The 26,505-nt window shown below is 38.6% G+C and overlaps 1 protein-coding gene across 1 annotated transcript; it reads right to left on the bottom strand.

The window, feature by feature from the left end:
* Positions 1-1,308: 1,308 nt before the first annotated feature.
* On the bottom strand, positions 1,309-25,937 carry COG2 (component of oligomeric golgi complex 2; the record flags this gene model as incomplete). Its single annotated transcript, XM_079532856.1, has 18 exons — positions 25,863-25,937; positions 25,505-25,666; positions 24,667-24,732; positions 24,185-24,265; positions 23,518-23,621; positions 22,468-22,576; positions 20,565-20,744; positions 18,193-18,317; positions 16,749-16,875; positions 13,182-13,321; positions 10,066-10,127; positions 7,974-8,125; positions 6,616-6,816; positions 5,746-5,818; positions 4,704-4,846; positions 2,931-3,070; positions 2,663-2,843; positions 1,309-1,410 (listed from the first exon to the last, which is right to left on the bottom strand). Exons 1-18 carry the CDS (start codon positions 25,932-25,934, stop codon positions 1,309-1,311), a joined length of 2,220 nt encoding a protein of 739 aa, XP_079388982.1. The 5' UTR covers positions 25,935-25,937.
* Positions 25,938-26,505: the final 568 nt, after the last annotated feature.

Genomic DNA, 26,505 nt, shown 5'->3' with positions numbered 1-26,505 from the left:
TGCTACAGTATGAAAAAGATAAGCTTTCCTGAATATTCAAATGCTGAAAAACATGGCATCTGTTCACTTTCCCAACAACATTATTTTACTGAGACTTGTTCTGACATCAATTTTACGTCTAAAATACGTACCACGTATTACTCTTCACTCCATATAGCTAATGAAGTTCTAACAGAAAGGTGGATGTGTTATTTTTTGTTTTCTTCTTTTTCACCTCCACAGTTAATAATTTTCTTGCTATTTAAGCTCCAGCTGCAAAACTTCAGTACAGGCAGCAAAGCAGATTCCTAGAAGAGCTCAGACAGAGTTCCAAACCCACGAGGGAGTTTGCCAAGCTAACAGTTTAAAAAGCTCTCACTCTTTTTATAAAATGAAACATATTAAGACAGATTTTCTCCTGGCAGTATTCACACTGTATCTTATATAACTGCGTACTAAACACTACCAAAAAGCAGTGAAAGCTTCTCAGTCTGCCACTTCTCAGCAGCTGTTCTGTTATTGCCACATATATTCTTCCCAGTCTTCTGTCCCATCAGAATATGGATGCAAAAATCCCACTGAAACTTAGGAAACACTTAGGAAACTTAGGTTTCCTCAGTCCCAACAAATTCTTCCACCACACTTGCAATAATGTACACAACAGGTAGCTTAGTATATTAAGTTCTAGTTTGAAGGGAAACAATTATGGAAGCAATAGCCAGAAAGTTAGGTACCGGCACTACAAATGACTTTTTAATTATACAGTACCTTAGGAGCTTTCTGTACGGAGCACTTCTCACCAACAAGGTGCATTAAAAAAATCTGTAAGATAAGAACATCTGAAATCCTAACAAGAGCTAACCATGACTCATTATGAGGGAAAGCTGATAAATGCAAAGCAACAGCAATAAACAGCAGACAGGTATTCCTGTGAACAGTTTCATTATTTCAGAACAGCTGTTCCTTAGGAAGATTTAGACAACTAGCAATACATTTGATTCAAAAAACAAATGGGACATCAGAGTTAGGAAGACAATTTATTACATACTACTTTCATCATATATGTTCACTCTTCTACATAATAAAATTTACAAGAAAAATAATGGAAACATTTTCTTCCACTTCCCACTTCTGCAGTAAGAAGTTTAGAACTTATGATTGCTTTCCATATAATGGAAAACTATTGGTAAACTCTCAATCTTTTGGTGAAACAAACAGAAGATGCACTGATTTGTTGCTTGAGATGCAGCAGGAAGCACTTCATTGCTACTTATTTGGGAAAATAACAGTAGTTCTCCTTCATCGTCAATTACATGTTTTCAAAACCACTTAGGATTGTTCCACTGTAGCCTGATCCTTGGCAGTTAGAACAAGCTCTGTAAGGGCTGAAAAGCTTTTTATGTTGTTTGTTTCCAGTCCCATCTTTCGTATCTAAAAAGAAACAAAAGCAGCGTTGATTTGCTTTAAAACAACTAAAGCTCATGTTGTTAAAGCAACTGGGAAAGCATATGCTTTATCTTACATTAATGAATGGTAAAAAAAAAAAAAAAAAGAAAAGAAAACTCTACAGAAAAGTTACTACAAGAAATTTCTTACCTAGGAAATCCGTTGTTCTAACAGTTAGAAAAACACAACAATGATAAACCTGAAAGTGCAATGAAATCTAAATATACTAGTAATGAAATAATCCTGAAAAGGTGTTCATTGCTGGAACTCCAAATTTCGTCCCAATGTACCAAATCAGCTCCTAAATGATTATTCATAATCTAACCCAATTCAACTTAAATTCACACATTGCAATATTGTTATTGCACATAATAGGAACACAAAAACCAAGAACCCAGCTCATGCTCCTAGCTAAAAACTGCCAAATGGTATTTCCTGTTAATACTTTTCATGCCTCCACTTAAATCACTTTCCTTTCAGTTAAGCCTCAGAAATGAGAAAAGCATCAGTTCACACACAGGCCAAATGTATCTGCCTGTTATAATGCAGCCACAGCATGTGCTCATAAACAAGACCGATGACAACTGCTTGGCAACTAATGATGTAGACTACACTTATTTGTTTATATCTGCATATTACATATAGAAATGATGACTGCAAATCAGGATGTTTATGCAGTTTGATACAGCTACTACACATATTTCCTGGACTATCTTCTTCCCCTTTTTTTTTACTTTGGTAATTAAGGTTTCATATTTGGCACTGAAAAGAGCTTACTATTTCGTAACACAACAAATAAGAAATCCTCTAAGCTCTTGGATGTAAACCCTTGACTATGCATTAAGGCAAGGCTGGAAATACCCAGAGAAAAGGCAATCAACAACTGAAGCCATAGAGTCATTTCTACTGGAGGAGAGAAGAAAATTCCCTCTGATTTGTCCACTTAGTATTTCTTTTTAGCTTCTGAGTACTAAGAAATAGGTGAATTCAGAACGTTGAGAAATACAAGCTTTTTCATTTATGTAAGAAATCACAGGAAAGCATGTATCACTCAAGAAGACTCTACAATCACTCAGGTTTCAAGTCATCTGCATTACACAGCTGTAAAAGCCAACCAAACAAAATGTATACAAAGTTTCACTTTTGAAAAATGAAGCTGAACTTTCCTCCTGTACCTCCCCCCTCCCTTCCCAAAACCAGTAATAGCAGTAAACAAATGTTTCCTCTTTTAACTTACTTGCTCTCCAAAATACTCGACATCTAGAGCCAGCTGCAGTCGGATTTTATCATCATCACTCATGCCCCCATTTGTACCAACAGGGTTCAAAGCTGCAGTCCTCCTGGCCTGCTTCAACCTTTTTAAGCTCTCTTCCATTTTCTTAACGGAGCTCAGAACATCTGATACAGTTTCATAATACCTAAAAAAAGGAAAATTAATGAGAGCAAAAATTTTACTGTTAAAAAAGCCCACCTGCTGCACAGAATGTTATGTATGGCTCTCTTACCTTTGTGTGCTTTCAGAGAGGGCACCTTCCAACCACTGATGGATCATAGGCTGTTTCAGTACATTTCTGTACTCATTCTGCAGTCGGTAGAAGGGCTTAAGAGCACTATCAACATAAGATGAAGCTTTAGTTGGCACTTCCTGGGAGCAGACAGAGAAAGAAGGTAGAAAAAACAAATAACCTGTAATTTATCTACTGATAAGACAGACACCAATTACAGCATGTATGGAGAATGCTAAGGGTGGATGTAAGCCAAGAAATAGATACCTATTCATGCCCAATCAACAAAGAGGTCTTCATATGCAGGAAAGACACTATGACAACATCATTTAGTAGTGTTATTCTATGGAATATACTATGGAACAATATCCAAAATGACCCAAGTTTCTGAGGATGCATGTGCCAGCCAGCTACTCGTATCATAAGGGCACTTCCTACTCACAATGGCCTCAAGAAAAGCTGAAAAGACTCAGTATATATGATGCACTTTTGTTAGAATAGCTACTATCTTGTATTATACTTCACTAAACTGAAAACACTGCTCCTTCTATTATTATACCACCCTATTACCTCAGCATATTTTCCAGAAGAATGCTTTTGGGATAACTCCAATATCCACCCCCTTTACTACCTTCTTCTGAGCTAGTCTTGGATGCAGAATGTTTCAGCTCTCCAGGACTGATCATCCATCCAAGAGCTTGGACAAGCCTCACTATTGCAGAGGAACCAAACATACACAAGGTACACCTGAAATAACTGTTACTCAAGTTTTCTTACATTGCCATTTTCTTACATCAGACCAAGCTAGCCACAGCAACAACTGTACAGCCTGGTGAAAACAAAATCACAGTAGCAAAACAAGGCAATATCTGATTTGGGGTTTTTTGGTAACATATTTATGAATTAGCTTTTGTTAACTTCTCACCAAGACAATATTAATTTTTTGGCCATTCTCATTTGTTCTTTCTGTACAATACACTTCCTGAATCAAATCTAAGAAATTAGCTCACTGGGAAAAAGTTTCTTGACACAGCAGTCAGAAAGAACCACCCCCCTGAACATACTCTAAAAGAAGCCTGCAGCTCAGTAGCAGGTCATCTTCTGATACATGCTATGACACAAGGGAAACATTTATTCTTATTATTAACCCTTTTTTGTTTGCCTAATAGTTCTACTCCTTGCCTTTCCTTCCATCACAAGCCTGTATTCTCATTGTTACCTCACCTAAAATTTCAAAAAAATTGTAGAATCATTATGGTTGGAAAAGATCACTAAAACCACCTAATCCAACCATCAGCCTGTCCCCACCATGCCCACTAACCACATCCCTCAGTCCCACATCTCCAAATTTTCTGAACACCTCCAGGGACAGTGATTCCACCACCTCCCTTGGCAGTCCATTCCACTGCCTCAACACTCTTTCGGAGAAGAATTTCTTCCTAATATCCAACCTGATTCTCCTCTGTTGCAGCGTAAGGCCACCATCTCTTGTCCTGCTTTGTGTGGGAGAAGACGTTTCCCACCTCACTACAGCCTCCTTTTGGGTAGCTGTAGAGAGCTCTCAGTACTCAGGAAGACATTCAGCCTCATCTCCCTTTGGCTTCCTTCTTTTCTATGAGGTAAATGGCAATCACTAAGTCATCGAAAGTTATAAAATAGTTCTGTTGACTGCTAAACAGATACAGACAGCCCTGGAGCAAAACGTACTGCTCAGTTAGCATTCTTCACACAGACTCCCCGAGATGTATTTTTAAATCTGCAATCAGTACTGACCTTATTGGTTCTCCTATATAATCTTGGAATTTCCAGTGCACTCTTCAGGTAAGTGAAAGAGGACTCGCTGAGATCCTGGATAATCCTGCTATTCAACGTAGGTATGCAGGCTGATAAGGAAGTCTTTGAGTCTTCCAAGGCTCCTATTGAAGTAAAAATACTAAAGTTTAAGATGAGCTACCCTGCCCCATCACAGTACAAATCCGCATCATTCCAATCTCTCTCATCTGTCCTAGATGGCTGCTCCTGGTGTCAAATACAGGATAGTTAATAAATACATACATATTAGCCATTTATAAGACATCTCCACTAGTATCAGCCATTCCTCAGCCAGAAAAATGGGTTCACAGAAGAAGCAAACAAACAAACAAGGTAAAGTGACATTCTCCAGGTTCACATTATTTTTTCAGCAATGTACCAGCAGTTTACCAACGTAGCAAGGGGCTTGAATCAAAAAGCTCAGATCCAGCATGGAAACTGGGACTGTAAAATTGTTTTCCACAGTACCTAAATTCCCCAGGGAGTAACTGGAACATGCCTAATGCACACTCGCAATTGTCAGGAGACCATCTACTGAGTTGCAACGTACACAGGCTTCTACCTCTCTTAAAGACTTGGACATCTACCCGTAATATTTTAGTTTCAACTGGATACTGCAAACCATCTCCTTTATTGTTCTCCATTTTCCTTACTGCAAGAGTTTAAAGATTTGATACTGATCTTCCAGACTGAGGTTCCTCGCTTCATGGAGAACCATCTTAATTACTAGACAAGTTCTCTCCCAAGAAACTACTTTAGACTCAGTAAATTTTAATCAAATGTTTTCTAGTCTTCACAGTTCCATTTAAGGCAGTTTCTATTTCTCAGAGTCACAGAATGGTTCAGATCAGAAACAAGCACCATTACATAAACAAACATAAAACATTCCTATTTTCAAGCTTTTCATTGTAAACAATAAAACTCTGCATAAAAGCTGATATGGTTCAGTTAGCAGAGGGACTTGGGAAAGGGGGAAAGACTGAATTCAGTCTCTCAGATTTACCTTCAATACAAGACAAATTCTTGAAGCCAATCATCTCAAGTTTTGGTTTAATCATTTCTAAGATGTCAGGAATCTAAAGAGTGAAACATAAAATAGACACAATCTTATTATAAACATATTTCAATAGCTCTTCCTGTACTCCGCAAGTTAGCAGTGTATCAAAAGACCCTTTCAATCTTCTCTGCTTTTTTGTCATGTTTATGGAAACCCAGACTCGTGTTAATGAGAATATTATGGGAATTAAGGCCTATTCATTCAATTCCCTGCATTACCATTTTTGTCCTCAGAGAAAATAACTGACAATTCACAAAACATTATTGACCCAGATGCAGCTTCACAGGATACAGAAATTTCAGTCTCCCTGACTGAAGTACATTAGAAGAGTTCCCACTGAAAGCATATTAATATCATATAGCTCTTTTAAAGTTTCTGGATCGTTAGTAAAATATGATGATGATACAACTCTTTTCAAGAGTTCTTTTATAAAAGAGAACATAATATTAAAGCCAAAATTGCACTACACTTTGAGGCCAGAGATCTTACATGCAAAAGTGAGACTCTGGGAACAGTGCTACTGTGCACCAAAAAATGAGCAGAAACATTTTAGGAGTAGAGTCTATCAGCTACTGATTAAATATCCAAACAGGTTTTTCTTGTAACTTGTAACTCAAACTAGGTAGAGAATAGACCCCTTATTCCAGGTGATATTTTCTCTGTCAGACTACTCCAGTTTCAGTATTCAAGATGCATTTTAAAAAATAAGTACTTTTTTTTCTTTTTTTCATTTATTTTTGAATTAACAGGATCCAAAACCAACAACACTGGCATAGATTGACAAAGACTTCTGTATGTGAAGTCACAAGCACCAACCTTTTCCTGGAGTTTATCCAGATCTGCAGCAACATGCACCAACTGAGTACTTGATATGGAAGGCAAAGGCTGACTTTCTGGGGAAGATCCATTCCCTTGGTCCTCATTAGAGCTGAGGTTTACAGAAGTTTCCCTTCTACCAGCTGGCATTAATTTTTTGCTTTCTTTTGTATTCTCACTGGAAATGGGCCTTACAGAAACCTGAAATGTCAAATTGAGATAGCAACAGTAAAGGCAGTTAAGATTGCATTTATAGAGACAGTATATAAAGGATTAATAAGTTTTTCACATTATAATGTTGCAATTGCAAGAGATAACTGTATTCCTCAATTACATTAAAACAGATGATTTCAAAGCAGATTTTGGTGCACTACGTAATGTGATGACTTAGAGCTTTTTTGTCACTATACAACAAGGCAGTACAGTCATGGAGTAATTTTCACCCGTGTGGTGCTCAGATGAACAGACCTGATTATCACCAGCTATACAGAAACTGTTCGTTCCTGTGGATTGTGTGGGATGGGTAATTCTCCACTGCAGAGACAACCAATTCCACTGCTAGAGTGTTTGAGTCAAAGCCAAGAATCAACACATAGTCTATTCCACTGTCACACTTTTGAGAGGAATACTCAGGCATACGTCTAGAAGAGTTTTAAGGATTTTCTAGGCCAATGAAATCACCAAATGGAGGAGTTTGAGCCCTCCCCAGTCATTCATCCTCCCTTTTGCTCATATCTGTACAAGGCTAGCCAAGGTCTTGCTTGGTGTCAAGAAACATAACTCACTGTTGTCAATCATCTCCTTTCTCTCACTTCCTCAAGCCCTCTACTGCAATGCATGCGTTTCACTCAGCTATCTGTTTTAATTCTGAGACTTATCAACACTTTTCAAGAGACAATTCAGCTGAAAGAACTGTACTATTCAGTCTCACAAGGAGTGTTGTCTTTAGCAACCTAAGGGGAATGCATAGAGGAGATGGAATCAGACTTTTCCCTTAAGTTAAAATGACAGAGTAAGAAGAAATGGACAAGTGCAACAAAGGCAACTGTATCGAATACAAGGATATTTGATTGTGAAGGTGGTCAATCACTGGAAGCAGGCTCAAGAGGCTGTGAAGCCTTCACCTTTGGATATTCAAAATTTAACCTAACATGGTCTTCATAACCTTACCTATTCTGGCCCTGTTTTGAGCAGGAATTTGGACTACGGGACTTCCAAAAGTCCCTTTTATCTTCAATTATTCCCCAATATCAGGTGTGGGTTTTCTGTTGTTGTTTTTTGTTTGGTTGTTTTTTTTTTAAGGAGGACTCTTACTGATGGGCATAATCTTCAGAACCATAACTATGTTGTTCTCTTACCTCATTAATGAACACAGAGTAACGTGCCAAAATTTGCAGACTAAGTTTCCACAGACGGTGTGCTAACAATGGTAAAAACATTTGATCCGACCAACACTTCAAAAGACTCATCCAGACCATGTGAGTAGCCAAAAGGCAATACGAGCTGCCCTCTAAAAAGAATCAGGCAACAAAAGTTAAGTTCCTAAGCACACTCTTGAAAGATGTTAATTAGTGATGTTAATAAATGCATTATCCAATATGTAACAAAAAAAATATCCCTGAGACACAACCACAAGGATAGCAAAGAGGACTTGTTAAACACGGACTAAAACAAACTCTGAAAATACCAGTTCCTCGCTCCTTTAGAATATTGCCTAATGACTAGCATACTTTGCAGGACCTTATGCAAGAGTAAAACTGTATTAGCACTGAACTACTGTTCCTTTCACAGAATCTAAGTCTGAGGAACATGCTAGAAACAGGTACTGAAAACAGTGGGAATACCCATATTGAAACCAAATACTTATAAAGCAGTTTATGCACTAACATTTTTCCTCCTGAAAGATAATGTGGCTGAAAGACCAGCTGAAGTGCCTCTATACCAATGCATGCAGTGGGAAATTAGCAGGAGTTGGAAACTGTGGTGCAATTGAAGAACTAAGATCTTATTGTTATCATAGAAACATGGTAGAAAATGAAAAACTTAATGTAAACTAGTAGTGTGTGCTTGCAGCCCAGAAGGCCAAGGGTATCCAGTGTGTACCAGCTGGATGAGAGGTGATTGCCCCTCTCTACTCTATCCTTGTGAGGCTCCATTTGGAACACCATATCTAGGTCTGGAGCCCCCAGCACAGGAAAGATGTGGAGCTTTTGGAGTGCTGCGAAAAGGGCCACAAAGATGATCAGAGGACAGAAGCACCTCTCCTGTGAAGACATGCTAAGGAGCTAGATTTGTTTAGACTGGAGATAAGAAGGCTGCACAGAGACCTCATTATGGCCTTCCAACATTTAAAGGGAAACTACATATAAACTTTTTACTTGGGTAGATAGTGGTAGGATGAGAGAGAATGGTTTTAAATTAAAAGAGGTTAGATTTAGATGTCAGGAGGAAATTTTTCATTGAGAGTGTGGTGAGGTCCTGGAACAGGCTGCCCAGAGAGGCTATGGATACCTTGTCCTTGGAGCTGTTCAAGGCCAAGCTGGATGGGGTCTTTGGCAAGCTTATCTAACACTTGACCTAGTGGATGACAACCTGCCTGTGGCAGGGGGTTTGGAACTCGATGATCCTAAAGTCCCTTTCAACCCAGACTATTATGATTCTGATTTCATAGCATAGAATCCAAAAGCTAATTAATGTGACCGTGAATTCCAAATAAATGCCTCGAAGTTGTAGGATTTACTCATTTCATCTCCATTAGTTTTTTTCCTCCTTGCTCTCTTTAGCTTAATATTTAAAAGTTCAAAATATTACACACAAGATGTGTATAAAGATATGTATACATATGTGTGCATTATATACGTACATTACTTTTCACTGCCTTCCTCACAGGTATTTTACACAATTAACTGAAGTAAAAGCTTGTCTAATTAAAATATACTTCTAAGAAATACCCTAGGTTTGTCCTTCCACTACAATCTTTTCTATGCTTGCCTTCTCACCTGCTCATAAATCAACGTACATGTTTTGAGTAGAAGACAACAATACAAACCACAGAAAGCCTAAACGCTGCCAACAGATAGACATCTTCCTCTCCACATGTAACAAGAAATGTGCCCCAACAACAAAGCATAACCTTTTAGATATCATGCACAGGTTACCAAGAGGAAATTTAGACCTTTTTTGAAATAAGGGAATAGACCCACAAATATGTTAATTACTGCTACCATAAGAAGTGTTTTTAGTAAGTGATCACCGAACAACGCTTTTATATTGCCTTCCCCATAAAAATGTAGTCTACTGTTAAATCTGTTCATAAAAAAACCAACAAAACAGCAAACGTGAACATTGAGGATGCAAGTCAGTAAATGATGAAGAGGAAATAATCACTGCTACTTAAAATACAGCTTCCATCACAGTAGGGAGAACTACTAATTTTCAGTGGAAGTTTACCTGGTGCTTCCTCCAGGGAATCTGAAAGTGCAGTTTCTAAGGCCCCTGCTATTTCTCTAAATCTGAAAAACAGAGCAGTGTTGATTATAAATAAGTAATTTCTTAAATTGATGCCCCAATACTTTTCAATGTTCAGTCTGTATGCCATTAGTGTATACACACTGACAGGTTATACATTTATTATTTTCCTCAACGTAACCCGGCATATAAGTAGGGCCAACAATCAATAGATACTTGAAAGACAACATTTCATTTTATATAGGCAGATTTAAAACATACACATTACAAGTAAATATACAACTTAGAATTAAGATCATGTCAAGTATTTAGATCTTTTTTTTAATGGAGAAAGGTCTGTGTTAGTGGGCTCTTTTTCCTAATTGTTAGTGTTTTCACACTAGAAGTGAACACATTACCACATACTTACTTAAGCTGACCTTCAGGTATGTCACATGGCACTGGGAGTCTCTAGCTTTCTATGTGTTTGTTAATGGACAGTGGCATAAGGTTCTGCAAACAACTCTGTACCTGACAAAAATCAATAGTTCCTCACAGGATGCCCTACTCTCCTCTTTTTCTTTTTTGCCTTTTTTTCCCCCCCCCCCTGAAGTTTAACAGCAAATAAGACAGCATTTCCCTTGGATAAAAATGTAATCATTAGTAACATTTTTATTCCTAACTCTGAAATAAAACTATATTTTAAACTTCTTTATAGAAAGCTTTTGTCATTCTTCCTTATTGCTTTTATGTTCATCACAGAAATCTCTACACCTACCAAACTTCCTAATTATGAACCTGCAAAGATCATTTTAAAACTTCTCAGCTGTCATTTCCAAATCAGAGCAGGCACCTGCCCAGCTTTTCCTGTTCCAGCTACTAATGTACCAGATGCATATTTAAAGTAATTTAAGTAGCAATATCTGTAATTGACACATTAAGGAGAAAGAAACCCACAAGAGGTTTCTTGTTCAGCTGCTACCAAGAGTTAGCATGGATTTTGAAGAATTCGTGAAATGGCTTCAAATCTTAATTCCTGCCTGTGCAACACTTTCACTGACAAAGCAGCACATTCAGGTCTTACACTGAAATGAATTAGAGAACTGAATCACTTTTTTTTTTTTTTTTTTTTTTTAAATTGTTCAGCTTTTGCTGCATATTTCTCACACGGGAAAACAATCACAAGCGTGAGTTCCTTACAGTCCCATTATCTGTTGTACTGATGTAATTGAAAGAAATGGCAAGGAAAAGAGTTATTGAGGCAGCTGGTACCTGCACTGCTACAGAAGAAATGCCTCTACGTCTGTCTATTCCTTACAGACTCCTTTGTAGAGGCTTTAGTGAGGGCTCTTTGTTCTGGGCAATTTCTGTAATTGAAAAAACTAGCAATCTTAACCATAAGTGCAATAGTGGAAGAACACACTTCACTACAAATCCTGTGTGACTTGGGGATGGTTACATACAGCAAAGACAAAGCTTCCACGCTATGAATATGTTTCATTATTCGTGTACTAAAGGATTCATGGGCAATTCCAAAAGTTATCAGATCATTCCAACATATAGGAATGATACTGATGAAAGATGAAGCAACTCCTGTTGCCCAATCATCTCCTGAAATAGTGCACTGTTTGGATTTACAGTAATCTTAAAAGAGAATTACTATTTTTTTCCTTTTTGTTAGCCAGAACTCAAAACACCTAAGAGATTATTATTTTCTTTTAAAAGAATACACTGAAGATTGTTTTCAATGTTTAGAACAGCAGTATTACAGCTTGATCAAGTGGTCACTTGTTAGAAAAGCTGTGCTTTCAAACAAAAGGGAGGATTCACAGACTCATTAATGATACCTGCCTTTTGCTAAGAAGTTTATAATTGCTGTAGTTCTACAGACACTTACAGTCTGCATAGTCAGCACCACTATTGTAGTGAGTACTCCTGCCCTTTCCCTTGGGCCAGCATCAATATTTGTACAGTTAAGTGGCTTGGAAAAATTGATTGGAGTTGGAAGTCAGCCTTTTTTTTTGCCCCAGGTAACAGTTCTTCATGTTGGTTCACTACACAGCTGCACAACAGTTGTGCAAGTGGAAAAAAAAAATAATAAAGAAGGATGTCAGAGGAGGCCAGGACCACCAGTTTACAAAACGTAGCACATCATGAAAACACTAACAAACGTGCTCCCATCCCCACGTTCCTAACACTTGTCTTGAATTAGCTCCAGCTCTCGTAAGATACCCAGATGGAATTTTTCAGCAGCATCAGATTTACACTGGCTTAAACATGATGTATAAATGTGGCTATGGCTGTACCATACTCATCATTTATAGACATGCAATAAAGAAAGCCACCATGGTGATCCAGGTTAAAAAATAAACCTCATTTTCTTATCCTTCTTTTTTTGCATATCATTCCCTTTGCTGCCACTACCTACTTCTCCTCTTTTATTTCTTAAAAAAACCTGATAATTTCAGTGATCCAGCATGTAGGTCAGCCCCACAAACAGCTGAGGTGGAACAAGTAAATGTGTAGCATAGTGGGAAACAAAGGCAAGAAAATCTTGTGACTGGATTTGCCAGCATAGAAAACATTATCCAAACCACATTCAAGTAGAATGCAGGACAAGAGGCTACACAGAGTTAGGGTAGAACACAGTGTATACAACACAGCCAGAACAGTTCTTAGGCCAGCTTGTTCTCAACTAAAAGCATATTAAAAAATTCATTAATATCGTGGACTGTAAACAAGAACAAGCCATAAACTCAAGCATTCATCCTCACTGTTTGTATGCAAACTAAAAGACATGTGGAACAGAAAACTGAGAAAGGAAACTGTTAGCTGCCTCTGCTTATGATCTGATTCCCAACTAACAGTGCCACATTACCCTTAAGGGAACAAGATCTACTCCTGCAACAAATAGCATATGAAGCTGTTGAGAGACTCTCAGAACGCTTTTCAACCTTTGCAACCTACTGTAGGGAACCTGCTTTAGCTGGGAGGTTGGACTTGACAATCTCCAGAGGTCCCTTCCAACCCCTATGGTTCAGTGATTCTTTGACTCTGGAATGAGAGAGATAACACACAGCACATTTTACTTTTGAAGCAACCAACAGATGCTTACCAACCTTATCTGAAAATAAACAGGCAAGTTCCATTTGTTGTTAAAGCTGTGGTAGGAGGGATGAGATCTCAACCGTTTCACACTGGCCTGTGAGCCACACTGCCGTTCAAACTTCCGTACAAAATCCATGCTGGTAGTGTACTTCTGCAGGAAGAAAACGAGCATTCTGATCACTGCCAGGGTCCCATTAAGCAATGAAGGCCACAACCCTCTGAAAAGAACTCCCATATCAGCCTACAGTTAAGCTCAAGGCTCACAATGGGCCAGCACCGATACCTAATCATATAATGCCAAAATCCTGGAGTGCAGTGAAACCAGAACCAGTTATCTAATAGGTGTTACACTGGAATATGAAAACCCAGTGCATGGCACTTCTGAAAAGCATTAAATTGTCTGAGCTACCTCAACAGCCAGATCAGAGAGACCTGTAAGTATTTCTGAGCTGAATCACCACGGTGGAGCAACACTGGTGCACAGCACTAAGAACAGTCGGTCCCAGTAAATGAGAAATAAAGGGATGCAGCAGATGGATTTTTTGTTCTTAGTTACTTCCAGAAATATGCTCCACCAAAAGCACATGAAAGTATGGTATTTTATTTCTGTTATACAGAGCTGTAGTATAGGAATTTCTAAAACTGTTTCCCCAAATGTAAGTTTTAGAAACAACAAATACACGCTAACAGAGCACAAAAACTATGTAAATCAAGGAGTTGTAATATAGCTCCAGTTGAAATCTGCCTCTCTGCAATGAAAAATAGCATGGTGACATGCACAGTTCAGCTACCAGACAAACCCAACAATACTGAAACACCCCTAACCAAAACAAAACAAGAAACACCCAGAAAACAAATCAGATGTTGTCTTGTGACATTAGATTGTGCTCATTAAGCCACTGTTGAATTAATGAAATATGCCTGGATTAATCTCCAGGTTACCCAGTTCAAGCAGTGGTTGGACAACACTCTCAGGCACAGGGTCTGAACTTTGGGTAGTGCTGTGTGGAGCCAGGAATTGGACTCCATGATCCTTGTGGATCCCTTCCAACTTAGGATATGCTAATTCTACTTCTCTAGGGGTACACTGATTTTACTTCTCAGCGCTTCTGACAGTGCAGGGCTGTAAGCAGCAGGACTTTTACCCCACTCCAGAGCAGCCGGTGAGCAACACACTCAGATTCTCTTATGAAGTAGTAAAACATCCCCAGAAGTTCCTGAGTTGATGCTGGTAGGTTCCTCCCCCAGAAACGATCCTGGGCAATGCACTGGCATGGACAAGCTTTTGCATGGCATGTCTCAGTGCATTTGGAGCCTTCTGTCAAATGTATAATTACAGTATGCTTTTCTTGTGATGTGGCAATTGCATGGTGTGGAGATGGTGTTCTGGAAGTGGCGCACAAAACTCTTCAGGTTAGCTACTTTTGTCCCAGTGTAGTTGTATTTAGAACACAACAAACTCTAAGAGATGTGGGAATTGAATCCAGAAACAATGAGAGATCAGTGTTCTTTCTACCTGCTTTCTTAAATAATAAACTCAATACTTTCAAAAAGATAAACAAGGCATTAATGCTCAACTGCCTAACATATTAGTCAAAGGTATAAACAGAACACTCCGGAAAGATCTCTGACACCTTCAAAACAGACGACAACTCAGAGACATTACCTAGTTATTGATAATATTATATTTAAGAGAGGGAACTACAAGCAAGGTTGGTTCCCTTTCAGCTTCTGGGACTGGATACCTGACGAAGTTATTGAATGATGAAAATGTGAAAAAAAAAATGCAGCAGCTTTCAAATACAGGAACCTAAACTCAAATCAATGCTGAGAAACAGAAGATACATTATTCTCAAATGCCTCTAAAACTACAAATCTGAGTTTGAACGAAAGGCACAATAACCTAAAACAACTTAAAAACTCTGCACGACGACACAGTTACTTTAATGTTTAAGCCAGTCTGATTTTACAGCACGACCTGAAAGAAATGTTTTTTCCATTCACTCCCTCTACATGTAAAGACCCTTTAACAAATAATACTTCTGAGTATTACAGCTATACTCACATATACAAAATAACCAAACCAACTTGGAGAAAAAGACTACTCTGCAGTTCTATCAACCTAGGAAACGGAAGACTACTGACTACAGTCTGCACTAATAGATTATCAGCAACATGGCAAATATTTCACAGGTATTTTTCCCTCCTTCATTTATAACTACTCCTACCAGTTCTTCCACAGACATCTGAGCACTTTTACACTTGGCACTTCAGTGATTTTTAGATAAAATATATTAATGGCCTAGACTCCAAGTTTTATCTTATGTAGACAAAAGCAGTCTTGAAAGAACTTAAGAACTTTGGACTGATTACATCAAGTAACTGGAAGTCATCGTGGGTGTTTCTTGGTTGTTTTTTTTTTTTAAATAAACACAACAGCACCATTGGTTGATATCAGCTCAACATAAGATGAAAGGCTTTTAAGAATAATTCTTTTAAAAGAGTAAAACCATCTAAGTATAAAATACATTCTTGTATAAAGCAAACAGCACACGTCACAACGCTAGGTGAAAGCCTGAAGGATGACTGAAGCTTTGTGGGAAACTGAGAGGTATTAGGGCAAGCTGTAACCTAGCTGTATAATAAAAAAACTAAGACAACAGCCCTTTATATACAGAAGACCCGATCTTGCAAAAACACCACAGCCATCCACCTCCACCATTATCAATGTTGCAATTCTATAACTAAAAAAGGATAGTTACTCCTAAAACAAATATTTAAGGCCAAATTCACATGACGAACTGGCTTCCAGTAACCCCTGTAAGAGCTTTCCTGACAGCTGTGGTTTAACCCAGCAGGCAGCTAAGCCCCACACAGCCGTTTGTTCCCCCAGCCCATGTTTGCTTGCATGAGATGTGGGAGAAAACTGGGGGGAAAAAGAAGAAAAAAAAAAAAAAAAAGGGTAAATCTTCTGTGTTGAGACAGATTGGTTTAACAGGACAGGAAAGAGATGGAAAATAATAATAATAATAGAATACGTAAGACAAGCAGTGCACAATGTAATTGCTCACCACTTGCAGATTGATGCCAATGCCTGACGGTTCTCAAGCAGTGGCAGCCCCTCCAGCTAACTCCCCCAGTCTTATAGTTCCACATGAACCCACAAGATAGGAGACATCCCTCTGGCCACTTTGGATCAGTCATCATGGTTCAGCCCCTCCTCATGCATCCCCAGCTCCTCACCAGCAGCACAGCACAAGAAGCTGAAAGGCCTTTGGCTCTGTGCAGCACTACTCAGCATCAACAGAAACACCAGTCTGTTATCAACACAATTCACATGCTAAATCCAAAGCACAGCACCATACCAGGTACCAAACTGAAACCATGATGCTGACAAACCTGAGGGGAGAATAAATTACTACGAAAAAAATCAACTGTTGTGAGATAGTCTTCTCTTCCAAGCCATGCACAACAGAAGTTTACATAAAAGCAGTAGGAAAAGAAAGCTAGAGCATATCACTCATTCACACGTGTGTCACAGAAATAACAATTGGAAAATAAGTCACAAAATTAATTACCTCATGAAACACATCTGGGTTTCCAGGGTTAAATAGTGATGGCAATTTTTCTTCTAAACCACGTACTATTTCTGGCCACACTGAGTTCACTAAGAAATCATATCCAGGAACAATATCTGCTTTTTCACTGAAATAAAAATGAAATGATTCCATGGTTGTATTTTACCACTAGGCTTCTATTTAGAGGTAAGGATAACTAGAAGGATATGCACTGCATTAGACAAAATGTAATTATTATTTTTTTTTTTTTTTAATAAACATAGGAATGCTGATTTTTTTTTTACACTGTTCTTCCTTCCACATTGGGATGATCCCAACAATCTCAACAAATTGCAAGTATTTTTATAACCCTGAAAGTGTTTTACAATTTTATCAGTTACCTATTTTGCAAGTGTGTCTGGAAAGCATCTGCTTTTCAGCTGAAAACTCCTAACTCTTACTCATGTATTTTCAAGATTTAAACAGCTCCAAACTTGAAAGAAACAGCAAATATGTGCAAGGTGACTTATGCAATGGAAAGAAAGAGAAATCTCTTTTGTCATTGTTCCAAGGTGTATTTATACACGTTACAGTGATTCCAAAGGATTGAAAGCCACCCTCTTTAGGAAAATTTATAAATCAAGAGCAGAAGAGACGCAAGCATTTCTTTCCACTTCCGTATACAAAAGTCAAAACCTTCAATTATGACAAATACAGATAAAAAAACTTGCTGAAAGATTAGAGGTATTGTAACAGTAATACGACTTAAGAGCAAATGATGACCAGAAAAACAATTCTGCAGTCCCTATGGGATGTGTTTGTAGTTCTGCTAATTACAGCATTCCACTCTATTAACCAGCCTGCAAGCAGATGGATAAGTGGATACGATTCGGTACACATAAAACATTTAAACTTCAGAAAAGGCAATTTAACTGCACAGGGAATTAAGCTCTTTTTAAGACAACAGTGGAAGTACCATAGAAATCAATTAAACATTGTCATGCAATAAATCTGTCAAATTGCTGGGGATCTCCACTTTTTTGATGCACCCTAGCAACCCAGTCACTTTTGAACTTTTGTTTTCTAATAGCTTTATGATGCCCTTGGATGAAACATTCAATCATGTTTACTTGAGCGGAAAAAAACCAAAAACACAACAAAACTTTAGATTTGTGGCACATTTTATTGTGATTAGTACTCAATTCTACTACTGAAATACAGGATTTTATTTGCCTCCTGTGAAGGTTTGGACCCCAGATCAAGAAAATTTATTCACTGTTTTAAAAACACACATGTGATACAAATCAAAATTGAATATGAATCCTCCGGAAAGACCCTGTAAGTCATTTGTGCATGGAAGGTCAATACACAAGATACTTCAAAAATATATTATCTTTGAGATAACCATAAAAGCAGTAGCAACCATAAAAGCTTAGAGCGATTGAAAGAAACCCCAAACATTTACCTTGAAATAGCTCCCCCTGTAACTTCACGCAAGAGACGGCAGTGGTGAGGAACAAACTCCAGCAGTTTATTGTACATGGCCTGAAGGCCATTAGGATGAGCTTGGACATACTGCTCCACAATCACCTGTCAGGAAGAGTTCAATGCTGAACATCAGAAGAGCAAGTATGAAATACAGTAGTAAAAGATTCAGATGTCTATTCACTCAAAACTCCCAATACCTTATCCAAAAATACTGCAATATTCAGTATTTTGCTTTCCCAGTTTCCAAGCAGGACACATCAGCTTGAGAGAAAGAAGACCATTTCCCACTGCAGCAGTTCCAACAGCATTACAAAGCACCCAAAGGAAGTCCATTCTTAAGTGGATGTCACCAACATTCTACTTCTTCTACCATCCAAAAGCCATCAGCTTTGTTTTCTAAGAGTATGTGCACACAAACTAAAAACAGAACAATTTTAAATGATTCCTTTGCTAAAGAAGGGAAGAGGCATCCTATTGACAATGATAAACAGCTCACATTTTATCAGATAGACTATTCTTTCACCGGGGAAGGTAAATAATTTCATATCTTGGCTGCTGAAGGAATTACTAAGTGTTAAAAAAAAAAATAGTAATTTATTTCCCCTATCTTGATTTAGAAAAACTCCTTCATCAGAAGTTATACAGATTAGCTTTTGCTTGCCTTGGTTAGAAACACTGCATGGCAAACTGCCTCTAAATAAAAGAAGGAAACAAATAGCTTACGTTCACTTCTGCATTAACATGTAGGAAGGCATACTAACCTTTGAAAAGGCAATTAATACTGCTTAATGCTACACATTCAACATTTTTAGGAATAATGTTCACATTGCTTTTATGGGTCTTAATAGAAATGTCAACTCTTTAATATGAGTGTAAAAAAACCAGTAGAGAATAATTGTTTTAAATATCCTGAAAGCAGAACAGTGCCTTGCATCATCCCATGCCTCTCACTTAGGGGTTTATGGAGCCAGGAGAACACCATTAAAACATTTCAATTTCAAGAGTAATGGTAATAAAGGAAAATCCAGACAGCAAAGAGAAAGATACAGTAATGTAACTTGGGACTTAAAGTCACTGAAAAGTGTTGTCTCTTTTAGAAGCAATGATGAGGGAAAGGAGATCTATTCTGTTTCCTATCAGCATACCATACCACCAATTTGAGCAATCACAATCACCAAGGCAGCTCTCATACTTCAAGGCCTTTCCTCCCCAAGGACACAAAAGTGAATGCTTGGAGCCAAACACAGAATCAAAGAATGGTCTGGGTTGGAAAGACCTTTAAGAATAACAACCCCCTGCTATAGACCAGGCTGCCCACGGCCCCATCTCAGCCTGGCCTTGAATGCTTCCAGAGAGGGGGTATGCACTGCCTTTCTGGGCAACCTGTTCCAGTGTCTCACCACCCTCACAGCTCTTCCTAATACCTAGTCTAAATCTACCCTCTTCCAGTTTAAAGCCATTTCCCCTCGTTCTGCCACTATGCGCCCTTACAAAAACTCCCTCCTCAACTTTCCTGTAGGAAATCATAATTAACACTGCCGAGCCGTGCATAACGCTAGTTTTAGAACAACTTTATAGCCCTGGCACTGGCCCAGCTTAACTTTTTCTGTAAGACCAGTGAATTTAATAGTTTTATAAAATGTTCTGATAATCTAGTGAAAACCAGGGAAACTGCCTAGAATAGGGCAATTAGTTAGCATTAGAACTTATACTGTAAAAGGACATTGATTCACATCTATCCCAGTAGAGAAAAAATTATCTGTCTGCAATGACACATCATTACTACCTGACCTGGACATAACTGCCAACACACTGATGAAAACTTTCTTAGCATCTACTGCCACTCCGCTCATACAAGAGTCAATGCTTCCCAAACAAACCCTTGATCTTGCTCCTACTTTTCTCTTGGCACTGGTGGGAACTGCAGATGTTGCCTCTTCCCGCAATGGGAAGAAAAGGACATTGCACTAAGAACTACTTTTGCTGCATTTGCTTGGTACTGAGCCTGCTGATGAAAAATGCTCACTTCAGTCCTGATCCAACGCACTCTGGTCCAGAGTAAATTGTATTTTACTACAGTCATTTGCTTAGTTTCAAGTCTGTTAGTTGGATCTCTCCCCTGCCCAAGAAAAACATAGGTAAAGAACCTTGAATGGATATACCCAAAATTGGTGACAGGTGAATAGAGAATTCCTCCACCTTTTTTCCTTAAATAAAAGAAACAAAAAACGACATGGTCAGTTCCCTCACTCCTTCCACAAAGGTACTTTGAAACTGCTAACCAGAGCTGGAAAAATAAGTATTCTTGCAAGTCAGTTCACTTTCCTAGGATTCTTGATTTTCTCTTACCTCGTCCATGTAAGGTTTTACAAGCACTTGACCAACTAATGCCTCTGCATCTCGTGTTTTGTCAATTGTTGCATAAGTGCGAAGACAGTGACGTATTATGTCAACATTTGAAGTCTGAAGTCCCTCCAAGAGTAGTCCTTCCAGAGACTGCTGCAACATAGCAGTTATTCCAGCTATACGCTTTGAAGAGAAACAAAACATGGTAGTTAAAAAAAGCCTTGCCATCATTGCTAAAGTAAATTCTTCCAGAAATACTTGGTTCAGTTTTCAATTTTTATTTGAAAGGCACACGAGTTCTGATAAATGTTAACATCAAATGAAAATTAACACAAGCTTACTTGGTTACGGACGTTATTCAACGCAGTATTTATTATAATAAATGTTAAATTAAAAGGCAATTATTTTCTTGTATATTTTGAAAGAGACATCATAACTTATCTAAGGTACTCATTATAGTGAAGAAATAGGTCGATAATTATTCCTTGTTCAGCTGAAAAACTACGTGTGATAATACACAAAACTTTTTCAGTATGTTACCAGGGTAACAACTGCAGCATTTATCCCTCTGTCACATACCAAAGACACTGAATTATACTGGCAAAAAAACGATCTGCCAGTACATTCCTTCTGACCTCTGCTAAACAGCTGCTTCAGTTAGCATATATCCTCCTGTTCAGTGTATATCCCCTACAACATTTCTTCTATTAGACCCAACTCCCTGCTACACTACCTGCAGATATGATGTTGGCCCAAGATGGTCCCTTGCAGCTCTGTACTGAAAGTGAATTCAATAACATGCAATAATTTAATCAAAGTTGAACTATCAATTGAACAAGTCAGATCCTCTCTCTAGCACTTTGCATGCTATATTGCACACATCCATCTTAAAGTTATTTTTTACATGATCAGAGAATCTGATCTGAATACACAAAGCCAATAACCCAACTGCTGACAAGTCATGGAAACCACTATCTGATGACAACCAAAACATCGGTAGGTTCAAATTTTTCATCACCAGTCCAAAATAAATTTTAAAAAGCACCAAACAGGCTCTATTAAGAGATCACCCAACCAAAACTGGGATATCAACAAAAAGTATAGGAGACCAGGCAAACACTTTTAAGAAAGCTACACAACAAAGGTTGTGTAAATAAATACTACTCCTACTACATCCTGTTGTTATTTCATATTCAGTAGCCAGAATAGTCTTGTGAGCAGTCCATGAATCAACAAGGTACCACTGAAGTCTTGATATAAAACAAGCTCATATGGCCAGCAGGAATAAGTAATATCAAGAAGCTGTAATGATGAAACATCTCACTAGCTCAAAAGCCATTAAGAATGACAGATTCCATGCTAATCTGCCTGAAGCATTACCTCAACTCATACTATCTACTTCTTAAGCACCTGCCTTTGTTCCTTCTGACTAGGGAAAAAAAAAAAAAAAAAAAAAATCAGTAGTTCATCTTTTACACTAGATAGTTGCTATAAACAGGCTATCAGGGACATCAGCCTACCAGCCAGGACACCACAACAGTTAGGCACCAAATACCAGCAAGAGACAAATTTGAATTTATTCAAGTCAGCCACTCTAAGCACATTCAATTTATATTTTGGTCTGGATGCTGCAGCTAACAAAAACAATGTACATTTCTGGAACTATGCTTTGCTATTATTAAGCAGACAAACTGCAAGATGCATTTAGGCTAACAAAAGCGTCTGTCTTATTTCCCACTATTATTTTAAGAATTTATCCTAAAGTTAGCAAACAAAACACAAGAAATTACACTTCACCGCAGCTGATAAAACGGCCTCCTGAAAAAAATTTTCTCCTCTGTGGAAATGGACTTTTGTTTTAGCTCAATCATGCAAAAGGTTAAGCCGGATACTAGGCAATACTCACTGGTCTCACTTTGTCCAGAAGGGGCATTCCTTTGCTTTGTACTGCATGAAATTGTAGTTGATTAAATTCTGTAGCAATTCTCTCTAAAACCTGTCCAGTTAAAAGCGGGCTAGAAAAGAGATAATGAGAAGATGAGCATACACAGATACACAGATCCTTTTGTATCAACTTACTTTCATCTGCATCAGACAGGCGACTCCCTTCCTCAATTTTTGTGATTTGACATAAATATTTGAAATTTAGTACTGCTACAACCACATGATAATAGCACATAGACTATCACAGTTGTCTGGGGCCCATGAGGATACAAGATTTGTGAGCAGAAGCTGAGGAACACAAGATCCTGCTTAGAAGTATCAAGTGTTTTTTTATTTTGTGATGATGCTTGCTGTCATAGACGTCAGTCTCACAAAGCTCAAAAACTGCAGTAAGTGCTCTTTACCATCCCAATTTCCTTATTTCCTTCTTCTGTCCAATGGTAAAACTAACAACAGCTATTTCTAGAGAAACCATCCTTCTCAAGTTTATACGGTGCCAATAAATTTTGAGTCACTGAAGCAGTCTTGCTTCCAAACATGATTCCGCAAAGTCTCTGACCCTGACAGAAAACACCTGCATATGCTTTTTTGTTCTGTGTATCTAGTTAGTCTTCTGTCCACCTCCACCCACTCACTGCTGTACGATCCAGCAGAACACCAGAGCTTATCTCACATTCAAACAGATTCATGAAATTGTCTTTTTCCTCTGCCTTTAAGTAACACTTGCATCACAACCAACTATTACAATCACCCAGATGGTACATCAGTTACAAAACTGACTAAGAGACATTTTCCATCACTCCAAGATAGAGGGAAAGGACACTTTCCACAATGCTGTTAAAAATCAGAACTTGAGTCTGTAGAAGACTAAGCTTAAAAAAAACAAAACTAAAATAATAGTCACATATTCCACCAGAATTACAAAAATGCACGATTATAAATTCATCTACAACAATACCATAAAATTCAGTTGGTCCCATCAATTAAGCAAGCACTTTTTCTTATTTTTTACCTGTTTCCTTCTAAAGTGGATAACTCATTAGTGCCTTGGGAATGTAGAATTTTCTCAATTTTCTCAACTGATTGAATAACATGGATAAGCCTCAGGACACACACCTGTAAGTAAAGAAAGACTTCTTAATGTCTGACCTCAAACCCACTACAGTACCTCCGAAGATATCTGGGATACTTTTTTTTTTAAATATTATTTTTCTCCCCTGATGTAAGATCGCTGCCTTCTTAATATTTAAATCGCGTATCAGTTACTGACCACGTGAGTCTATAAAATCCCTCAATGTAGGAGAACAGCTGTTCTTACCCCTGAACTTTTCCAAGTCAAGCAAGAAGTCAAATGTTACTTTTCCCCCAATACAAAAATTAAGCTGCTGTGTTTCAATTACTTTCACAACATACAAGTTTACAGACTGCTACAAACAAAAGTAAGAGCAACTGTAATTCAAAAAGCCAACTGAGCCAATGTTTCCAACAAACAAAGTATTTATCATCAAGAAGACGTAATAAAAATGAAGTCAATCAAAATATCTCAGTTTAACAACCGCAAAATTCTGCACAGCATTCATCTACATGGCCTAGATCTTTATAAATTCAATTTTCTAGGGGTTAATGTCAGAAGCTGCCCTAATAGACATCTCTTCAAGATAACAGTTTATCTATCGTACCTTTTTTTTCCTGATATCTTCCTGTTTGGACAGACGATCATCTATTGCTTGAATTCCCTCACTGACACATGACCTTAGACTCTGTGAGAGAAAAAAAGTCAGCATGAAAAGCTGGCTTGCTACTATGAAGAAGTAGTTTAAAAAAACAACTAAAAATCCGAACTCTAACAATGCAGAATAGGAAACAGATTAACTACTCTCAAAGTAAAAAAAAAAAGGCAGAAATAGTTCCAACATTCTGTATAGATTTATCTTGCAGGAGTTCACTTGTTCGTTATTTAAGGAATCCATAATTGCTTGATTGAAAGGCAGTACTACAATGTAGGAAATGTAGTTTCTGCAAGTCCTAGAAAACACATCTCCTCTATCACCCAACCAGGAATATAATTTTTAAAGATTATAACAAAGACTAACATAAATAAAATATAGTTAACATATCATACAGAAGTGAACACAAGTTATAATGACTTTTTTGAGCATACCATAACTTCTTCTCTCAACTGTCCCAAGGGTACTGAAAGCTGATTGAGGGCCTTGTCCATGCCAACCTAAAGAAATTACCATAAAAACATTTGCAACTCATTTGGTAAGTTAGTTGGTGAATCACTATTATTCTATAGATACTGAAGGAGAACTGAGATATATCCTCCTATAGACTCCAGTTTTAAGTGCAGTACAAAAAGATGTTACTTTAAATGCACGTATACAGATATCAGATTGTCACATAAAGCCAAAAGTGAAAGAAAATAACAATTTGTAACAACTTTTCTTACAATAAAAAAGATAAACCTCAATCTTTGAACCTGTATGATGTTGTAAAATGAGGTAAAAGAGTAGGAGAAATAGGGAACGAGTAATTTTAACACGGAAGGGATTAAAACTCTCGGTAAAATGAGTTGGAACTTGTAAAGATGGGCAGTAAGTTTGAAGACTCGTGAAGAATCCTGCAGAGTGGCCTTGTCTGAAACTTTACTATTGAATATTAATGACTAACAGCATTCAATTTTACAAGTATTAGAAGATGAAAACAGAAAGCATCTGCCTTGAATCTATTTTCCTCATCAGTTATAATATATAATCAGAACATATATATATATATATATATTATATTATAAAATATAATCAGAACAAAAGTGCATTCTAAAACATATATGATGGGTCAATCCTCTACTTCAGCTAAATTCTCCAGGAATGGTCTTTCACCCCCTCTCAATGCAAGGAGACACTGTTTAACATGCCTTAAATCTAACATATGCTTTTCACATGGAAAAACAAGAAGCACGTTACAGTGCACAGCATAAACACGACAGCACCACTTACCAGGTTCGTTGAGAGATTAACAAAGTCCGCATAGTCCTTATTTATGAGCTCTACCATGGCCGTCTTAAGGAGTTTGTAATAGAGCTCCAGATCCTCCCTGAGCTCCTCCAACTGCACGCGCTTCCTACACTCGGATACAAAGTGATCGACGTCAAAATCCGGCTGGAAACGAAACAGGAAAAGGAGAACGATGGAAGGAGAAGTGCAAACCTAGCACGCACACACCTATCCCACCTATCCCCTCCCCTGGATCAACCCCAGCGACACACACCGCTTCCCCGCTGCGGGCTCAAAGAGCCCGACCGAGGCTGCAGCCCCCCCCCCGCTCATCCCCGGGGCACACACGGCCCCCAGGCACCTTCATGAACTCGTCCTTGTCGAAGCAGAGGTTCTCGGGGCCTCGCGGCAGGTTCATCTTCCTGGCTTCCATGACAGCCCGGCTCGGCAGGCCCAATACGACAACAGGAACCAGCTGCCGGCGCAACGCCTCATCCGCCCCGCGGCCCGGACGGGGCGGGCCCGGCGTGCGATAGTGGCGCGGCACCACCCGCCGCCATGGCAGCGCCCCCTGCAGCGCTCCGAGCGGCACTGCGGGCGGGGCCGGGCAGCTCAAAATGGCGGGGCCGGGATAAGTGCGGGGCTTGTCGTTTGAGCTGGCTCGCGCAGAGCTGGCAGCCCCAGGCCGTGTCAGGCCCGGTCCCTGGGGTTTGATATCTTTTGGAGTAGAGTTCCTGCTGCTTTTCTTGGTAACCTCTGCCCCTGACAGCAAAACCAGCTTTTCCTTGTCCACGTGTTTCAGGTTGTGCTCATGTGTTCCTGAGTATCAGAAATGAATCAGAGCATAATTCACCTCCTCCATTCTGCTGCCTTCCAGTGTACTCTGTTAACATCTTCTTTCCTTTCAAGTCTTTCATTCGCAGTTTCTCACATGTTAATAAAGGTAACTTCAGATCTAAAAATATGCCTGGCTATCCTGTGCTTCTGTATGCTGCCTCAGAATG

The sequence above is a fragment of the Tetrao urogallus genome, assembly GCF_951394365.1.
Source record: "Tetrao urogallus genome assembly, chromosome: 2".
In the NCBI taxonomy this organism is placed as follows: domain Eukaryota; kingdom Metazoa; phylum Chordata; class Aves; order Galliformes; family Phasianidae; genus Tetrao; species Tetrao urogallus.
Note: the sequence above shows the minus strand (reverse complement) of the source record. Positions and strands in the feature narration are given on the sequence as shown.